The sequence below is a fragment of the Pseudopodoces humilis genome, chromosome 15 (assembly GCF_049639895.1).
Source record: "Pseudopodoces humilis isolate 2021_Gansu_Grassland_sample_001 chromosome 15, ASM4963989v1, whole genome shotgun sequence".
Lineage (NCBI taxonomy): Eukaryota > Metazoa > Chordata > Aves > Passeriformes > Paridae > Pseudopodoces > Pseudopodoces humilis.
The window spans coordinates 8831792-8851966 of NC_142214.1; the positions used below are offsets into that span (position 1 = coordinate 8831792).

A 20175-nucleotide genomic window follows, 5' to 3' on the forward strand; every position below is an offset into this window, starting at 1 on the left:
GAGGGCGCGCGGCGGGCGGGCGGCGCGGCCATGGCGGCCGGGGCGGCGCAGGGGCTCGGCGAGGGCGGCGGCGGCCGCGGGTTCCTGGGCCCGCGCGTGCCGGCCGAGGTGGAGGCCATGGCCCGGGGAGTGCAGGACGTGGGCAAGGAGACCTTCCGGAGGCTCCTCAAAGGTAGGGCCCGTGCGGGGCCCGCGGGGCGCCGCCCGAGCGCGGAAGGGCCGCGGTGGGGTCCTAGCCAGAGCCCATGGGCCGGAGCCGCGTTCCACGAGGAAGCCGTGGATCCTCACGGAAATCTAAGGACAGCTATTGGAGGGCTTCCAAAGGAGACCAAATATGGTGAAAGGCCTTAGGTGGGAAGCCATACGGACTGAGGTCACTTGGTCTGTTCGACCTGGAGGGGACTGAAGGGAGACCTCAGAGCTGGCTACAACTTCCTCACGAGAGACAGACCCGGATGCCCTCTCTGGTGACCAGTGACAGGACACGAGGGAACAGCATAATGCTGTGTCACGGCACTTCAGGTTAGGTATCAGGAAAAGATTCTTTCCCTAGAAGGGGTGGGGCACTGGAACAGGCTCCCCAGGAAAGTGGTCGCGGGACCAGCCTGACAGAGCTCAAGCAGTGTTGGGACAATTCTCTCAGGCACATGATAGGATTCTTGGGGTGTCCTGTGCAGGGCGGAGTTGGACTTGATGATCCTTCTGGGTCCATTACAACTCGGAATATTCTGTGATTCTGTGACAGCTGGAGAGCTGCAGCTTCCTGGGGCACTTCCCATTGCTTTTCCCAACAGGAAGCTAGAGCTGAGCTTTAAATAAAATGAGGAGCTTGACTCATTGTATTCTACAATTCTGAAATCTGTGATAATGAGGAACAGAGTTCTCCAGCTGTGGATGGCCCCCAAAGTCAGCTGAGTGCTGTTAAAGTCATTTCTCTCTCATCTCTGTGTCCCAGAGCCAGCAGGCCAGTCACTGTCAGGTTGTGTGTGGCAGTCAGGACTGTGGGCATCTACAGAATGTGCACGACACAATACAGCAACCCCAAGATGCAGGTGTCCTACTGAAGTTGAGGCTGTAAGATTGACAAGGATTGATTTAATTTTTGTCTGTAAGGCTTCTCCTGGTGGTGAGAATTTTCTCAAGGCACCTTTGACCATCAAAATCAAGAGTTACACAGCTGAGTAAATTCGGGTATGTAAAACAATAGTGGAATAATGGAATAGTTGATGAGCCAAAGCACAGCTTGCTGGCGGGTAGCTGCTGCCAAGTGTGGTATGACCCTGGCATGTTCTCTCAGCTAACATCTTGTCAGGGATTTTATTTTTTATTTAAAGGACTCAAAACATCTGGTAGCTGGTTTGTCTTTAAAAGTGTTGCTGCACAGTAGCAGAAATGAACAATGTATTCAGGGGTTCCTTGTAATACTTGAAATAATAAAGCTGTGTATAGGCAGAGATATTTAGGACAGAAGTCAATACACATGTTGAACAATATTTGCTGTCTAGTGCAGGGATAGAGACTGAAAAGCCTTATCCATGCCAGGAAGCCTGACTGTCTCGGTTTAATTTTGGTGTAAATTATCACCTGCTTTCAGGTGTGCAATAAATGCTTCCTACCATAGCAGGGGCAGACAGTCCTCCAAACTGCCTGGAGCCAGGGCAGTGACCCCAGTGCAGATCCTCCTGGAGCAGGTGGGCACAGCTTCCCTCTGGTTATGCAGAGCTGGCACAAATCTCCCCTCACTGTATGCTCTTGCTGGCCTGTGACTCACAGTTTGCAGGGCTGCAGTTTTTCCTCTGAAGGTTTTGTAATCTTTGAATTTCAACACTGTATATCTGCATTGCTCTTCACTTGGGTCAAGTTCATTTTTTGAGGCTGTTGCTGTTACTCTACTGCTAAACAAAGACTAATGTAAAAAATGAGATGTAGGTTCATGTGCCTGGTCAGTTCATGATGTAAAAACTGCATGTTAACAGTATCTGAGAATTATTCAGACAGTGTTATTGCAGGCTCTGCTACACTGTCTCAATGACTGATATAATTTTTGTCTGTGAGGCTTCTCCCTGTGGTGAGAATTTTCAAGGCACCTTTGACCATCAAAATCAAGAGCTACGCAGTTGAGTAAATTAAGGATCTTTCTTTGCTTTCTTGTTCACAGTCACTGTTAATGCATTGGAAGGAAAAGACTGCAAGGAATCTGTCAGGCTGATTGCAGAAAGTGCTAATCTTTCAGAAGAGCAACTTGCTTTCCTCATTTCTGGCATGTACACCCTCCTCCGAGAAGCATTGAGACTCCCCTTATCAACTTTCAAACAAGAAGTAAGTTCTGGGAGTACTTGGAACCCTGATAAGGTAAAAGCTGCGTCAGACAAGTCATCATCTAAATCTCATTTGCCTGGGTGGGAAGCTGCACATAAAAATGGTTCTCCAAGTTAAGGTTATTGGAAGAAACTGTTAAAAATCTGGAACTTAATATTTCACTTGTTGGGTAGATTTAGAGTAAGCTTTTCGAAAAAATATTTAAGCTTTAGGAAAAAGATTCCTGTATCTACTGGTGCTTCAACATCTTGTTTGCTGTGTATGTTTGTTTTCACTTATAAATTAAAAACACCAAAGAAAGCATAGCAAAATGTTATTTCATAGGCATCAACACTCTTTCTAACTGGGTGTTCACACATACCACTCATTTTTGTCCACGCTTATAGTTTCTCATATTTGTTTAGCTCCTCTGTTCATATTTCTGCCATAGAGGAAGGAAGGTCTTATGGCCAGAACATTATAGTGGAATTTGGAAGAAAGTTCAATTTCCACTTATGCTGTGCATGTTTGGTGTGAATATGTACATGCCTGCCATGTTCCCAATCCCTATCCCCTTCTTCATGGCTATTTTCTTCATTTTCCATGTTCCTTTACCTTACAATTTTCTCATTTTCATGTGAGTGAACCACTTCTAGGTTTCCAGTAGCTCTTGTTTAAGACACAGCTTCATATTTACCCAGGCATACTGGGAAAGCTTCCATATTGCAGGAAATGTAGTGGAAGTATTCTTTTAATATACAGACCTTATTTTTTGCCATTTACTTTTTCTTGTCATAGTTTAAACAGGTTACTGCAAAATGTATTTGAGAATAAGGGCACATAGTTAATCTAAAACAAAAATGTTTCTGGATAGCTAAATAAAAGAAGTGGCAGAGACATTGTTTTGAAAATTAAAGGCTTCCAAGATATTTAGGTCTTTAAATCACAACTTGATTGAACACTTCTGAAAATTCTTTTCAATATATTACTAGTAATTTCAAAACTACTGGCACTCAAGTCTAAAATTTTTGGGGAGAGATACCAAATAAGTAACCACTGTTGTTTCAGTAGGTAAGAAATGATAATTTAAGGCTATATCATGTAAAATTTCATCTTCCTTGTCTTTTTAGGTTTTTAAAGAAGACTTGAAGGAGCTCAGGTATGCCTGTTTACACCAGTTCTTTTAATGTTTGTTTTTTCATGGCTTTTGTGTAACTGCTTCCCCAAATTAACTTTTTTACACAAAAATGTTGGTATAAAAATTAGCTGTAAATACCTCATAATGCATCTGTTGCCAAACATCATGTAAAGCCAGAGGAAAAAAACAGGTGTTGTGTAAGACTTGATTTAGCACTGAGCATGAACAGTTTTATTTCACCTGCTGAGGAAAATGGTCTGATTTAGTCTGTAATGTAGGTTATGCAAATGTGAGTGACCTTCTCTTTGCCATCCCCACCTTGCCCTGCAATAGTTTTTTAAGTGTTTGGTAAGACAGTAGTAGCATTTCAGAAGCTAAGAACTGCCCTACTTCTTTCCTTCTTTGAAAGGTCAATGATAAAATGCTCATGAAACCCTTACTACCATGTTCAGCCATGATTTCTCCTGCCCATTACCCAAGAAATCATGACCTTTGTTACAGCCTTTTCCAAAATCTCTATCAGTCTTCCATGAGTATCTCTGAAGGGATCATATTCTAAAAGCTAGATATCAGATGCTAATATTTATAGGTTTTCCCTTATTTCTATATTCAGTAGCAATGGGAGAATAACAGCAGTTCATGTTTTCTTCTGTAGTGAAACCTCTGAACCAAGACTTAATTATTTTAAAACACTATTTTCACACATTTCTTTAACATTCTGATTGCTACCTAGGACAAATAGATATTTCTAATTCTGTCTTTTTTCATCCTTACTTTAACCTGTACATCAGCTTTCTCTTCATGAGCAGTTAAGTCATAAGCATGATTTACTTTATGAGCAACTTCAGGCAAACTAAAACTGCAGATGTAATCAGGGTGTAATGAATGAAAGGTGTCATTTGGGCCATAGTGAAAGGTGCCTTACAAGTCGATACAGTTTTGTCTGCAGCTCGGTGCTGGAGTTTGGCCTGCCTTTTGTCTTGAGAGCTCAAGTGCAAGCTGCTGCCTGTGCCACAACATGAAGTTCACACCCAGGTTAAAGTAGGTCAGTAAGAAACTGACTAATTGCTTTTGACCCAGTGGAAGCTGGTGTTTTTTGAGGTGCACACAAAATGTACCAAGTTTGATTACGGAATAACAAAGAATACTAAAAGCTCCATGCCAAATTCTCTGGGATTGGGTGAATATTCCTCTTTTGAGCACTGGAGAAAGTTGGTGTAGGAGTGTCAGAAGTCACTGTCTGGGCTGTCTGTTTCTAGAAATGCAGACTCCCAGCTCCCTGTTCTTGTAATTTGACCACACTTTAATGGCTTACACTTTTGTAGGTGTGTTTGAGGTTTTTCTTCTCACATAATGGTTTGTTCATACATTTTACTCTTTTCAGTCTGGATGATCTTTTTTATATCTTGATACATCTTTTTATCTTACTGTTCTGGTTAATAAGGCTGATCTAGCAGCAATAGTTAGGCAACTGCATTTGTGCTGCTTGCAGACTTGAGTGTTTTATGTGATGCTAGTTGCTGCTATGCTCTCATTATTCTTATTATTCATCTCATTCTCAGTATTTGGACTCTTCCATCTCTGACTGTCTTACTTCCTGTGAGTAGCTCTCTTCACCTTGTGGCTAAACTTTTAGAAGACTAAATAGTTTATTCTATTCCCAAGCATAGAAATTTGGTAGCACCTTCATTTCCTCTGGGAAACATAATTTCCTATGTTTCCCAGTGGGCTTGTGTTTGGAGATGAACTACTTGCTTGTTTTCAAAGCACTTTCTAATTGCATTTAGACACTTAGCTTGCTGCATTGGCCATCCTGTGATCAAAAAACATGACTTTGGTTGAACAGTGGTGTCTTGGCATTATTGGCATCCAGTGTTTGGGTAGGTATTTTGCCTTTTAAGGCAGAAAAGGCGCCTATAGACCTCTTTTTTGTTCTCTATTCTTTTAAAATGTTTGAACTCTGTGCTATGTAACTTTTTTTTTCACTTCTTGTATTTTATTTTGTTTCTTTTGGTGAACCTAAAGCTTGAGCTAATTCTGCCATATAATATCTTGTAATTCTCAATTTTCTGGTGAGGTACCACCTCCTTGATCTTGGCTTCTAGTTTTGATGAAGAGAGAGAGGCTGGAATATATGCCCACTTCCAATCAACTAGATTAAAAGAATTGTAATTCCCTATTTCTTAGCCTAAGTGGCTGAGCCAGTAGGAGTAAATTCACAGTAAATTGTGGGTGGCTTTTTTTCCCTTCCCCTCACAGATTATTTAATAACTTTATGACTCAGGCAAATAACATGGGATTGAGACATCTTCACGCATTTTCTGCCCTTTGAGTTCCTTCCTCAGAAGGTTCCACTGAAAAGTGATTGCCATCTGTAGTTCAGGCTGTACTGTGCCATGTTCTATCTTATCTGTGTTGTGTGTGACTGGCCTCATGTTGGCTTGAGCCAGGAACAGAATTTTCAGCAAAATCATTGGCTGCAGGGCAAAAATAATGCAAACCCAAAGGTGGTGTTAATGCTTCTGTTTTAGTAATGCTCTTGGATCAAGTGTTGTGGTAGGTATCATCATAATCATATTACAGCCCACTGTCTCCAGCTATTCCACTACATGGTCAGGATATCCAGTCAGTGTCAGGATTGGCTAAATAATACACTTACATGAAAGTATAAGTAATGTTTGCAGAAATAGTCTTGTCTCATCTGAAAGACAGACTCTTGCAGCCAAAAAAGCACTGTTCCAGTGCTTGCTAAAATGAATTTCTTTTTATCCAAGCACTATTTAAAAATGTGGTTTAACCCCACTTCTTCCTTTATGAATTCAAGCTGTAGTAATTGCTGTTTCATCTTCCCACTGTGTGAGTTGATGAGTTGTTTTTTCTCTGGTCATTAGACACTGTAAGCTCTTTAGGACAGATAACTTCCTTGTTTGCTTTGATTTTTCTTTGATACACTGCTGTGTGTCTCGAGCCACTGGTGAGTAATGTCTCTGGGCACTGATTCATGGTGAGTGCTGGATTTAACTGTGGCAGCAGCAGCAGTGACTTCTCCCCCTTGTCCAACCTGCCTCTCTGTAGGAGGTTACTGTCCCTGTGGCAAAGGCAGCTGAATGGATAGTGTTTTCTCTGTGGTCTTTGCAATTCACAGCCTGATCTATTGAACTGCAAATCAACAGTAGTTTGTTTGTAAGGCAACAGCAGTGTCAGAGGGATGGTGAAGGAGTGGAGAGGTGTAGGTAGATGGAGTGTATTAATCTCTTCAACCAGTCCCCATGTATGCTCCTTTTGTAAGTAGTCTTGGCTAAAAGGGCTTCTGTTTGAATTTTGAGGAGGCAATTCCTTCTGTCTTCATTACACTTGAGGTGAAAGTGAAATTAAATGTGTAAGTTTGGGATTTTTGAAAGCATGCATTGCTGGCCTGCCTTCTACACTTGTCAGAGCCATCACTAAAATTTTTCTTGACTTTACTGAGAGAAGTTAAGCAAATACCGGGTTCTTTTGAAATACTGTGTTGTCATACAAGATAGGGTGAGAAGATGTAGTACAGTTTTTAGTGTTCTTGATATATAAACGTAAGTTGTCCTTTTGAGAGCCCTGACTGAATCAATACTGAAGTGCTTACGTAAGAGGTGGCAATTTTAAGCAATGGAAGATGGAAAATGTTGACATATTTTTTGTGTTCTGTAATAGATTTAAGGTTTTTTCAGAGAAGGCCATATAACTGTGGTTACAAAAAAACCCTAATTGTTTCATTTTGCTCTTCTCTTTCAGAATACCAGAAGATTTCATTGTAGACTTTTCCAGTGTAGTCTTTGGTAACAGGTTAGTGTCTTCATTGTGCAGACAGCAGGGCTGCACAGAGCTCTGCTGACACAAATCCTTGGTATATTGAAGGAACAGCAATATTTTCCAAATTAATGAGAACAAGACTTGTCCCATTATTTTGATTCAGCACAGTATAATGTCCATCATGCATGGCAATACATGCATTAAGTAGCTTTCTTGCCAATTTTCAGTTTTTCTGTGTTCAGTTTTTATAATGTTCTATAGACTGTGAAGTGTATCAATACCTACAGATGAAGAATGCAGTGCAGAATTACTAATTTTTGCCATCATTATCATTGCAAATTATAGCAAAAGAAAGAGGCTACATAAGCCCTCTACATGCTCTGGTTTATGGCAGCTTTCTCAGATAGTATTTCTCAAGTCTTAATGTACAGTTCAATTGGGAAGTCACACTGAGTGACTTGATGACAACACTTATGAGATATCAAGTGCTCTGCCTGCTGTAATTCACTTTTTAAGCAACATTCCTTGGTAACTCTAGAGGAAGTTCTAAATTGAGAGCTTTTTGAACAGCCTGTCTCTTCTGTCCATTCTTGGGATTCCCTGTTTCTAGAAGTTTCTCTACCCAACCGTAATTAGCCTATTTTGCATCTAGAAATTCAAAATCTTGAACATTTTGAATATGCAAACTTGTGAAGGGCCGGGAGTCGGACTCCGATGATAATTGTGGGCCCCTTCCAACTCAGGATACTCTGTGATTCCAGTTTTCCTTCTTGAAACTTGAGGTCACTCAGCACATAACATCACTAACCCAATGCTGTTCCAGATTCTCTGAATGGAATCCCAGTAATCATAGTTGTGGTTTTTCAGTTACCCTCAAGGGTCTGAGTGCTCTTACCAAAGCTAAAAATATTTTTCATTTCTTTGATTAAGATCTTGGCTTACAGCTAAAGGTTCCTGGAGTAAAAATAAATTCAGTCTTCTCATCTTTTCTTTGCTCTTCTGTTTGAATTATAGGTGTTAAGAATGCAAAATTCATGGTTGCAAAGTGGAAATATTGTTTGCAGTAGGGAAGGAAGATAAATTTAGATGTAATTTGAAGCATGCATGATTGTCTGTTTTCTACTGTGAAATCACGATGCTGAAAAATTTAGCTTTTTCTCATTTTGAAAGCTGTGATTATCCAGTGTAATCTTGCTCTGTGTTTTGAGATCAGAGAACACCTCAGGTTTGATTTTTAGACAGATCTGCTTTTACAATCTTAAATGTAGCACTGAATCATACATATGCGTATTGAGTTGTAAATATATATGTTTGTGATGGTAAGAGATGCATTAGCATGTGATCAAAAATTCAGTAATTCAGTATGAGCTAGATAACCCAGAAAAATCCATTTTTAATACTTCTCCTGGCATCTTATTTTTAGAGTTCTTTTCACTAAACAACAGCTCTGAAGTATTTGGCATTTGTATTTGTGTCCCCACAGTTCCACCAAGCTATGTAGACTGAAAGAAAAACTTGCCACATTGGCACCATCAAATAACTACATGAAATTAAAACTGTTTTTTAAGGGAAAGGATAACACTAACTCCTCCCTCTCTGAATGTTTATAATAAATGCACTGCTTTGTTTTTCTAATGGTGTAGCTTTACCAGGAGGGTGCATTCTGTGTGCCATTTTTCAACATTTCACATGTACAACTTTGTTCAGCCTTGCAGTTCAGTGGCCTGCTAGGCGTGTCTTGTTATGTGTATAGGGAACCATCCAGAACTTGTCTTTAGTTTTGATACTGGTAGATCAGCTGCTGGTTCAAATTCTCTAATATTTCATTTTCAAGTTGCATCCTTTAGCAGGTGATATTATTGTCACAGTGTATCATCCTTTCCACCATAGCTTGTATGGTCTTTAGGATGGTCTCTACCTGATCCATGGTCTTTTACTTGTTCTGACTTCTGCCCTCTGCACAATGTGCTGACAGTATATTGCAGCTGCTGGCACAAAGTGTTTACAAAATGTAATTATAGGGTATAGGTTTTGGATGTAAGATTAATTGAGTCTTTTCTGCTCCATTTTGCTATTCCTCTCAGAAATCAATGGCTTGATTAGCAGCCTGTGTAACTTCTGTACGCATGTTGGCCACTATGCACATTCTGTCATCTTTACAGGATTCTTGCAGTTCCCATTGTGGTCTTGCTCAAGCTGGGAAGGTCCTGACAGAAGGTTAACTAAGCTACGGAAGCTGTGACTCTTCCTGGGAGAATGGTACAGAAGTGCAGTCCTGACCAGAAATAAAGCTTTGTGTTTGACCACAGAAATGGCATCTCTCGACAATATTCAGAAGCTTCCCCTCTGTTTGGGAGGTCACCATTTCTGACCTTTCCCACCACTGCTAAGTAGAGTATATTTCTGTTTCTAAAGCTCCTTTCTTCCCCTGGAGTGCTGGTGCTGCACTGAATGGACTGACTTCCATTGATGGGAGTTAACATGTCTTAAGGAAACGGTAGCAGTGTGGCTATTTTTAGGGAGTCTCCAACTTAAGCAATACTCTGGCAGCAGCTCTTCACTGAGGGAAAGGCCTGTTCTTACTGTTTAATCCTGCTAATGACTGTTCTAGACTCCAGCTCCTCATGGCTGCACCCAGCTGTGGTGACCTACTTCCTATCCAGGAGCTGACAGTAAGAACCAGCTGATCTACTTTTTTTGCTCATTCCTTTACCATGCTATTAGGAATGTGTGTCACTTCTGACACCCAAACCTGACCCAAACCACCTCCCCCCTACCAAAGAGATAATTTCTTTCTTATATCACCTTTGCAAAATGCAGGATGCTTGGAGGATCTCAGCCTGTGAGTCCTGTGTACCTTATCAGATCATTAATCTTTCTGGGCAGTTTCTAAAGGCCCAGCTAACTTGCACACAAGAATCTGAGTAGTGATGTTAGACTGCCATTCCTACAGTGCTTGATTTGTTCAGAGAGGATTCCTTTCTGATGCAAAGTCTGTAATTAGATTATGTCTAGCACCATGGATAAAGGATGTAGTGTTTCTTATCCTGCCCTTAGTGGAAGTACTGGAGTAGCCTTGAAATGTACCATAAATAAATTCCAGGGACATGGGATGCTTACAGAGAAAGGAAGAAAAAAAAAAAAGAGAGTAACACAAAGTCCTTAAAAATGAATGGTTATTATGTATTTCTATCGGATTTGTCATTTAGTTATCCAGACCTCAGGATGCTATTAAAATTTTTTAAATTGTCAACCATCTGAAGTTTAATTGCTGTTAACTGTATTTCCGCTCAGAAATAAACTAGGACTTGATCAGCCTGCTTCTTCCTGCAATTTAAGTAACAAATTAAATTCTTGGCTTCTTACACAATAGACTAGACAAAAGTCTTGAAGGCTGTGCTGGAGTTCGCAGTGAACGTTATGTAAAGAACCTGAAGTTGGTAAATTATATTGGATCAGTAAGAACCATTGTGGGGTTTTTCTTAAGTATGCCTCAAAATACAGTCAATACACTAATGTTATTATGTTTTAAAACGTTGCTGCATGCCAATACTAGATGTTTTTGCTGAAGAAGAACAGTGACCTTATGCAACTGTTTTGCCTAAGTCATCTGTCTTGTCTCTGCTTGCTTGTTCCTGTTGGATTTGCATGAAGGTAAAGATATATTTGCAGGTCCCTTTCTATGCCTCACAGTTCCATATAATTGAAATAACAGGTGTGCCAGCCACCACAATGACTCTTACTAAACTTTATAGAGACATCAGTTTGCTAGAATTACACAGTCACTTGGTCTCTTTTTTCAACATGGACCATAGTTAAGCATAGAAAAAGGGGATAATCCAAGCACAGCTGTCTTAAATCCACAAACACTCCACTTGTTCAGACCTCTTTAAGTGAGGACAGATGGAGAGAAACAAAATCCGGACAGGTTTGTACTGAGGAATCATATTTTCTCTTTAGATTGTTTCTTCTTTTATGAATTTACATTCCAGTCTCTTACTTCTGATTCACTCTTCAGGCGTCCCACTTCCGAAGGCACAGCTCTGATACAAAGAAGTCGACTACCAAGCATCCAGGACTTCAAGTGGAGAGTGGATGTTGCTATATCTACAAGGTATAAAAGAGTATCATGCACATCCTTAGAATTACCTAAGATAAAACTGATTTCTTGTGCTGCTTAAACATTTTAATGGGGTCAAAATGTGCCATGCTATTAGGGATTGGCAGTTAGCATTAAACAGCAAGATATAGGTGGAATTTTCTGAACAGTGTAGAGGTCAGTGTATATACACTTCACTGCTGGTTACATTTCACTCAAAGTTTGAGTCTATTTTTTTAAAACTTAATAGAGATGATGCACATCCACAGGTGCTGGTGATGATGGCATAAATTAGTCACATTGAGCCTCAAGCAGCTAGGCAAGCTCTTAGTTTTACTGAAACAGAGAAGGGTATTCATCTATGCAACTTCCTAAGAAGACTGTCTTAATGCACATGTTAAATGACTTTCCATCTCTTGTACTCTGCTTCTACAAAGAGAGGTTTCAGGACAGCACCTTTACACTGCCATAGTTATGTAACTGGTCATTGAACTACCTCCTAGTTTCTTTCACAACAGGAGTAAAAGCCTTTGAGATCGTCCTGCCTGTGCCTGCAGTGAACAGCTTCTTACCATCTGCCCACAACAGAGGCATGTGGGGGATGGATCTTTGGCTAGAGCCAGAAGGAAACAGAAACCTGTTGTCTGTGCTGTTTCATCTCTTGTCTAGTTCTAAGACAGACCAAGCTGAAAGAAATTAGATGATCCAGTATTTGTTAGTAGTGTAAATTGTTAGCATGAGTGACTTCATGTTGTGTGCCTGAACCTGCATCTGGGAGAGAGTGCTGTCTCTGCTGCCAGAGAGGCCCGTGGCTGATCAGGGATTGTCTTCCTGAAATCAAGAAAAAAGGCTCCTAAGAGAAAATTGGAACGGCCACAAGCTACTAGTCCAGGTGACTTTCTGATAAGAAGTGCTGTAAGCACCACACAGGTATCACTCTGTAAAAAAAGAATCTATACTGATAAGTGAGCAAAATGTCCAGATAAACATCCTCAGACACAGTGCTTGCAAGCTGAAAGCAAACGCTATGATTTGTTTTCCAAACAACATAGGAGCAATACATCACTGGTTTTTGTTTTCCTTCTTTTTAGTTTTGTTTTTAGTTAATCTTCCCCCTGGGATTTCTTGTTTATCATCCAGCAACAGCCTCTGCAGGGAGGTATGGCAGCTTTGGCCTGTCGTGCCTGTCTGTACCTGAGCAGGCTTTGGCAACGTCAGTTGATGGAAGCTGCACAAGAGTGACTCATTTCCCTTCTTTGGGTCATCAAATAAAATAACACACAAATTTAGGATGAAGTCTGGAAGAGGTTGATTCCCCAAATGAGGTGGCAGTTGAACGTATGAAGGGAGGGAAATGATTAATGCAACATGGTAAACTGCATAAGAAAACTGCATTATTATTAGCAGTACTTGGTCACTTCTTATTCCCTATCATAGTTCCACTAAAGCAATTATTTAAAATGAAAATGCTCCTAAACTTGCAGTTACTAAACTATTAATGAAATGTTAAGTCTCCATACTGAGGTAAATTGGACAGAACTGTTGTGTTCATGAGTTTTCAGCCAGACTTTGTGACTGAAATTACTCATGTTCTGTGTAAAGCCTACATGAACATCTAAAATTGTTAATGTGCAATGCTGTACTCATCACACCGATGATCTCTACTGCTGTAATACTAATGATGTAAATAATTTCAGTTCACTGGCCCGTGCACTCCAGCCATCCATTCTGATGATGATGAAGCTTTCAGATGGGACAGCTCATCGCTTTGAAGTAAGTCTGATTGCCATAATAAATAGTAAGGAAACCACTTCCAGTTTTATTTAGAAAGTTGAATTATTACTTAAAATATCAAAGCTTTTGTAAATTATATGTTACCATTGGTTGGTTTGCTTTAGAATCCTTCATATTCAATGTAGCCATATAAAATATTTAATGAAATACCAATCAAAATCATTTCATACCTTGCTCCTACACATGTTCTGCTGAACTGCAATTTATTAGAAGAATATTAATTACTGGAAAGCACTATTACATAATATTTGGTTTGATTAAAAGTTATGGGGTTGTTATGAACTGTAACCTTCAGACCTGATGGTGGCTCTTGAGGGCAGGAAAATTATTGGGGTAGCTTAAATGATGTATGACACACTTATAAACCTTCTGCATTTGGCAGAGAATGGTAACATTCTTTTATGTGGCAGAGGTAGTTTTATTCTTTTTCTTCAGAACTGTTCTGGCTGCTAGAAGGTAAAAAAACCCTCTTTGCTTGTTATAGGATTAGTCAGTGGCAGTATTTATGACACTGTACCTAAAGGCTTGCCAGAAGATGGCATAAACTCTTCCATAATTTTAACCTTTGAAAAGGAATGCTATTTGTTCTATAAATAACGTGGTGGTGCATACAGGAATTCAATGCACAGCAGGCATTGTAACATTTGAACTCTGTACTGATTTTGGCTTCAGTTCCCTCATTAGTAGTAGTCTGGAAGAAGCACCAAAGCCTTGTGGGTTGAAAGAGGTGAACTGATTTTACTGTTAAATTGTTTTGCAAGAAAGCATCTACTGAGGAAGGCATGAATTCTGTGCTACATTGCAAACTGTTGAGGGTGTCACTTCACAGGAGATAAAATTTAGCCCTCTGGACAGTCCAGTTCAGAGCATCCCATACACTGTATTTCAGGACTTCCATTAAGTGGAACTTAAATGATACCATGAACTTCAGGTTAACCCTTTACAACAGGGTAAGTTTCACTTGTGAGAATAAAATCTAGTTTGTACTCTATTCACACTATTTCCTGGCATATAATGTCAAGTGGTGATCTTGGTGCCATTGTTTCTGACTGTTTTAGCTTGATTTTAGGGTTTGAGGTGTTTTGGTTTTTTTTGTCGTTGTGGGTCTGTGGAAGACCCTGTGTTATTCTGCAGTGGAGATGTGTTTGTCCAGCACACGCAGGAGTGCAGATATCTGATAACAAACAGTGTGCTTCTCTTAGAATCAGCTCTTTGCTGTTGCTGCTGCTTGGATCTGAATGCCAAGGGTGTGACTGCAAACAGGATTTCTATAGCTGATAAGTGGTCTTCCCACAGTTAGTATCTCTTTGGGATAAACTTGGTTTTGGTTCAAGGTATCATATGGAAGTAAATATAGCCTCAGATCTTCAGTTTTCCTTTATTTGAACACGTTCAGAATGTCCTGCTAACTCAAAGGGCTTATGTAAGATGGTAAGTCCAGAAAATAATTCTGTTGTGTACAATTTTGAAATGTGTATAGAAGTTACACTCCTTGGTCTCCATTTGGTGTTTTAATCACAGTGTGACTTCTGACTGATTTTTTTTTAAAAAAAAAAAGCAGTGGGAATTGCAGCATTTTGAGTCTTGTTGTATATATGTCAAAAGTGAAAAGGACGTGGTGCCTTTTTATGCCTTTCTGATGTATGTGGAAAATGCAAATCAGGTGTTGGATTCCTCTCATATAATTGGTATCTGTGCTACAGTGGGCAGAAGGATGACAAGGGTCTCTGCCAAAAGAACTGCTGTCTTCAGTGCAGTCAAAGGAGTAAATTAGGCAGTGCTGTGCAGACTGTGTGGGACCAGGCAGACTGCACTGGGCACTTGTGTGAGCATGTGTTTGTGCACTGCCCCAGTGCCACCAGTCTGTGTCACCAGTCTGTGCCTACTCTCGGTTGAGGGCCTCTGTCTTCATAGATAAGATTTCCTTCCACTTACAATTTCTTGGGCTTGTAAGGAGAGCCCATGAGTCTCCTGCACAGTTGAAAATGCTTTTTATATTTAATCCTAAATCTTTTGCCTTCCACATGTAGTGCTCAGTGCCATTTGCTCTTGAGTTTGCTGCCAAGTCTCTTGCCTCGAGTCTCAATTTCTTTCTCTTGCAAGTTTGGACAAGCAGAGTATCTTGAATTTGTTGCTTGAGAATTCTATAGTCCATGACCTTCCAGATGTCTTCCCTTCCAGTCCATGACTTTTATATCACCCAAGCAGCTCTCAGTTTACATCCTCAAGTATTTCCTTTTTCTCATCAGGCAATACAGAAAATGTATCATGTAGGTGTTATTTCTGGTTTTTCCCACTCTCCTTTTCCACATAGATTTAGTTGGATTAACTGAATTTTATTAACCTTAAATCCTTTGTCTTAAGTCTGCAAAAAATAAGTTTTTTAAGAGAGATTGTCCTTACACTGCAAAATGTTCCGTGTCCATAGGCATGACCTAGTCAAGGTTCCTGCGATGTCCCGTGTTTTCTAACCTGAGTGTTCTGTTTCAGGTGCCAGTTGCCAAGTTTCAAGAACTGAGATACAATGTTGCCCTTATACTGAAGGAAATGAATGATTTGGAGAAGAGGAGCATACTGAAGATCCAAGACTAAACACTTCTAAATTGAGAGTTTATGGAAGAGATCTGAAACCCTCAGCATGTTTCGTGAATGCAAAACAGGGGACCATCACCACTTTGCCTCTATGAACTTCAATGTGGCATTTATGATGTCTGCTGTAAATATTTTTTTCCAATCCAAGTGTTAAAAGCTCAAACTCTTTTTGTAAGACTTAAGAAAAACAAAACATTTATCTATGAAAAAGTATAATGTTGTTTGTGAACATTTTTGCATGATTCATCAAAACTTTTTTTTAAATAACTGTCTTAATAGATGTAAGAGTCATTTATTTCTGATTATGATTCATAACTCTAATTTTTTTTTAAAGTGTGCTACCGGAAGCCCTAGCAATGTGTATGTATCACAAGAAAACTCTGCAATATTTCAAATTAAAAAAAAAAAAAAGATAACAAACCCACTCCTGCCTTCTAGTATGACAAATGTGATCTTGAGTTTTGCATAAAATTGTTGCCTCGTTTCTTACTATGTGACTAAGGTTTAGCTGTGGATATTTAAAGGCTAATTTGGAAGAAAATTGGAAGTCTGTGGATCAAGAAAGAAGTATCGTCTGGGTTTCCAGGATTAATTCCATTGAATTACTGCAGTGGGAAGGTGAAATCTGTTTCTTTATCTGGTTTATCAGAATGGGCTAAATAGTAGTGATCTCATAGTTTTGTAGCTGGAAATGCCTGCCTCTTGTTTCATGTGTTGCCTGTGTGTTTGATTCCATGAAATCAGCTGACACGACTAGGCAGAAACCTCTGACCCTGCAGTGGTGGTGAGCAGCAAGAGGCAGTGATCTTGTAACCCACTACAGCTCATCAATTGTGCAGGCCAGATCCCAAGATGAAGGGGCTGCCTACATCCTCTGGGATGGAAGTCACAGGTATGAGGATATCCAAGCCCCTGGACTGAAAGTACAGTTAAGCACAGGCTGAAGTTTCCTGAGTTGCTCAGGCATTTGGACTGGATGGTCATTGTAGGTCCCTCCCTTTGTACTGGAAGTCTATTCTAAGTTACTCCTTTGGCCCATGAGTTTACCTTGGAAGGATTCCCTTAATGTGAAACATGTTTCAGGTCTCATTTAAATGCTGTGGGACCACATATATGTCTGTAAAAGCTTTGCTAAAAATGGAATAATGCCTCACTCCTTGCCTGAATGAATTTTCCCCAGCAGCAAAGGGAGGCTGAGAGCAATTGCCCAAAGACCGCAGGCTGTGGCTCTAGGACTCAGTTTGTCAGAAGTCAGATGTACTTTAGAATGCACATGCCACTGCTACTGTTAAGCATTGGCTTATTCTAGTTAATTGCAGGGTTTCTATCACAGTAATATCACCCATATTTGTGTCTTTTATGTTTTTTGATTGTAGAACTTGCCTTTAACTTCTTCACCCCCTGCAGAAAAATACTGAAATTAAAATTGTGGATTAAAGAGGCCTTTTACACTCCCACAGATGTTTGTGTAGGAAAGGATGACTTGCCTTTTGGATTTAAAAAAATCACAACAAGCATAGTAAGACTTATTTGTCATATTTCTAAAGAGGAGACTTCTTTGACAGCAGTCCGTTCCAATTTAAAGACAGCTGGATAGCTGTGGTCCAGAATGCTATTAAAACCTGTGCAAGAATGTGTCCTGTAGTTTGAAATAAACCATCAGCCAGGATTTCAAATTGTTCAAAAGCTTCCTGTTCCATTTGCTTTGCAGCAGACTCATCAATAACTTCCAGCATTGATCCATCCATACTGCTTCTTAGTCTTTTAACTTCCAAGTGGACTGTAGACTGCATTAATTCCTCTATGAAGCTTTCTTGTCTTCCTTCTATACCACCACAGGCTTGAAACAAAACTTATGTCCTTGTTACATCATTTCCCTTCTGACTTTTTAGGTTTACATTGTTTCAAACTGAAAATGTATCTCACTGACACAGTGATACTGAACCGAAGCGAAGTTGTTTGGAAGAGAATTCTTCTGCATGGAGGTAAAATGACCTGTTGATCAAGGCATTTGAAAAGTCATTTCTTACTGGTCAGAGCAGAGGAATCCACAAATACCTTCTAGACATAATGGATTCATTTGGTGGTTCTGTAACAATTGCTCATGTTCTCCAGAAAGGGAAAGGCTTCTTGACTGGATTTGTCATGTTCTCTGGACCACCTAGCCTTGAGTTTGTCTTGCCACACATTAAGCAGCAGTTTACTGTAATTTGAGGGTCACCATGTATGCTGATGGTTGCTTGAAAATTTGGGGTGTTCACTCCTCTGTACTTAAGAATTAATTTGGCCTTTCCTCCTGGGAGATTAGTAAAGCAGAACTTGTCACTAAAATGGCAAGTGGGAGTGCATAGTGGATAGTTCCTCAGTTTTGCTAAAATAAGTGCATAGTGGATAGTTCCTCAGTTTTGCTAAAATAAGAGTCTTCAAAATATTGCAAGGTTTTTCAGAATTCATAGTGAACTACTTGTTAAATATTTGTTCAGTGCTGAAATGTCTTCTTCCTTCACATCTAAAATACCCTGGAATTTGAATTTCACTGAATTTCTGGCTGTAGCCCTTTAATTCCCATGCAGAACAAAAGTAATCTTCTAAGAATCTGGGTATGGCTGAACAGAAATTATTTTATCCAAGTCACTCTAGGTTTGGTTACGCTTCAAGGACACATTGTGAATCCCCCTTTCAGTATCATGCAGTGAGAGATACAGCCTGAGTGGGATGCTTACTTTGTCAGTCCTGAGGTCTTGTCAAGCTCATCACTAGTCAGTCCTCAATTAGGCAGGCAGGGGTTTGTGTGGGAAGGGCATTGGGGTTTTTTTCTTATTACACAGTTCATGGACCAGTAGGTAACAAGAACATTTTGCAGACTCTGCTGGTGGTTTTCCTTGAGAAACAACACCCTGTGACAGTGTTGCTCTCTCTGTTGGTGCCTTGCATTTATTTAAACTGGATCATGTATTTGTGTCTTAATTGTTGTGATTTTCTAGCCATGGCATATGAACATAAACTTCTCCATTACACTTTTTCTTTAATTTCCTTTATAGAGCATTATGCCTTTTCTTTCAAGATTAATTAATCTTAAACAGATTTAAAGTAAAACTTGGAGTTGATAGTTTCTCAATGTAAACCATGTGTGTATGATAGCAAGGATACCCACTACACAAAGGAGTAGTCACTGTAGGCAGAATGCAAAAGAAGAGGTAAAGATAGTTGCCAAAAGTCATTCAGAGGTACACATAACACAATAATACAAAATAACACAGAAGAACACACATCTTCTCTTGTTCCCTCTGTATAAGTCAGCACAGCTTCCTGACATAATGGTCAGGCCCCCTGCTTGGTGCTTTTTTGAAATTGCCTCAGCTGCATGGGCCACCAGTCCTAATCTGTTCTTGCTATGGATTTACAGCACATGCAGAGCACATGGAAATAAAAAGCCATCTGTGTCTGTCTTTGTGATGTGACTTTTCACATCCCTTCTTCCACAAGAGAAGGAGCTCTGTCAGTCTGACTGGTGGTTTGGAATTTCACACCTGGGTTAGTTGTGTTTGAAAGGGGAAAGACAGGTTTATTGGTGGCTTTTGTGGTCTCAAAGCCTGATGCAGTTTATAGGTTCAGAAGAATGTAGTCATGCTCTCATGCTGCCTGTTATGCCAGCCATTAACTGCTGGAATAAGATCAGTATTGTGCTCATTGTCATTAAAAGGAAGAAATTAAATCTCCCTTTGCAGTAAAAAATCATACAAGGGAGATGTGCTCTTCCAGAGTGAGTCACCTCCTCACTTTAACTTTTTCTGTTTAAGTAAAGGATAAATTTGTTCTTGATCTTATGAACAATGCAGGTAGGCAGGAGGGTGCTTTTTTGCCTTTTTACTTTTTTCTTTTGCCTTCTAATCAAGTACACCTCATGACCTACTGCTGCTCCAAATCCATGAATATATGTATGAATGTATGAAAACTCTGTGCTTTCAGGATGTGTTATATAAAAACACCCCAGTATATCTAGATTATGTATGATCAATTCACACAGCTGTTTTTGCTTAAAAAGCCTTTGCAGAGCCAGGCCTGAAGTCAGAATCAAATATTTAATAGTTGTTTGACTTCTAGTGAACAGTAAATTAGTATCTTGGCTTTAAAGTATTTTGCTGTTAGTGACTGTACAGCTCACTCTGTACCTGTCACACACCACCAAGTACTAACATTTACCCAACACCACACATACCAGGAACTAGGAGAGGCAGAGACAGCTGGTTTCTCCCCTAAAAAGTCACAGAGTTGTTGCCCATGGGCCATCTGTCATAAGGTCTTAACTATTTGCAGGCATCGGATAAAGGTCTGTGTTCTGAACCCTCCTAAGCACACAGCTCCCACCACAGGGAGTAGTTCATAAGCACAGCTGCTCTTTTCCCTTTAAATTCTTCAGCCATGTCCTGCTGGTAGAAGAGAATTCCCAGAAGTGCATTTTCCCAAT

The 20175-nt window shown here is 40.0% G+C and overlaps 1 protein-coding gene across 3 annotated transcripts; it reads left to right on the forward strand.

Moving 5' to 3' along the window:
* Window positions 1-30: 30 nt before the first annotated feature.
* On the forward strand, window positions 31-16127 carry COMMD5 (COMM domain containing 5). 3 transcript variants are annotated; one of them, XM_005526256.2, is made up of 7 exons: window positions 31-172; window positions 2159-2319; window positions 3429-3457; window positions 7205-7255; window positions 11241-11336; window positions 13019-13094; window positions 15606-16127. In XM_005526256.2, the coding sequence occupies exons 1-7, from the start codon at window positions 31-33 to the stop codon at window positions 15705-15707; spliced, it is 657 nt and encodes a 218-aa protein (XP_005526313.1). In that variant the 3' UTR covers window positions 15708-16127. The 3 variants fall into 3 exon arrangements, with proteins under 3 accessions (XP_005526313.1, XP_087918976.1, XP_087918975.1); XM_088062849.1 differs by lacking the exon at window positions 31-172 and adding an exon at window positions 322-522; XM_088062850.1 differs by lacking the exons at window positions 31-172; window positions 7205-7255 and adding an exon at window positions 308-522.
* The last annotated feature ends 4048 nt before the right edge of the window (window positions 16128-20175 follow it).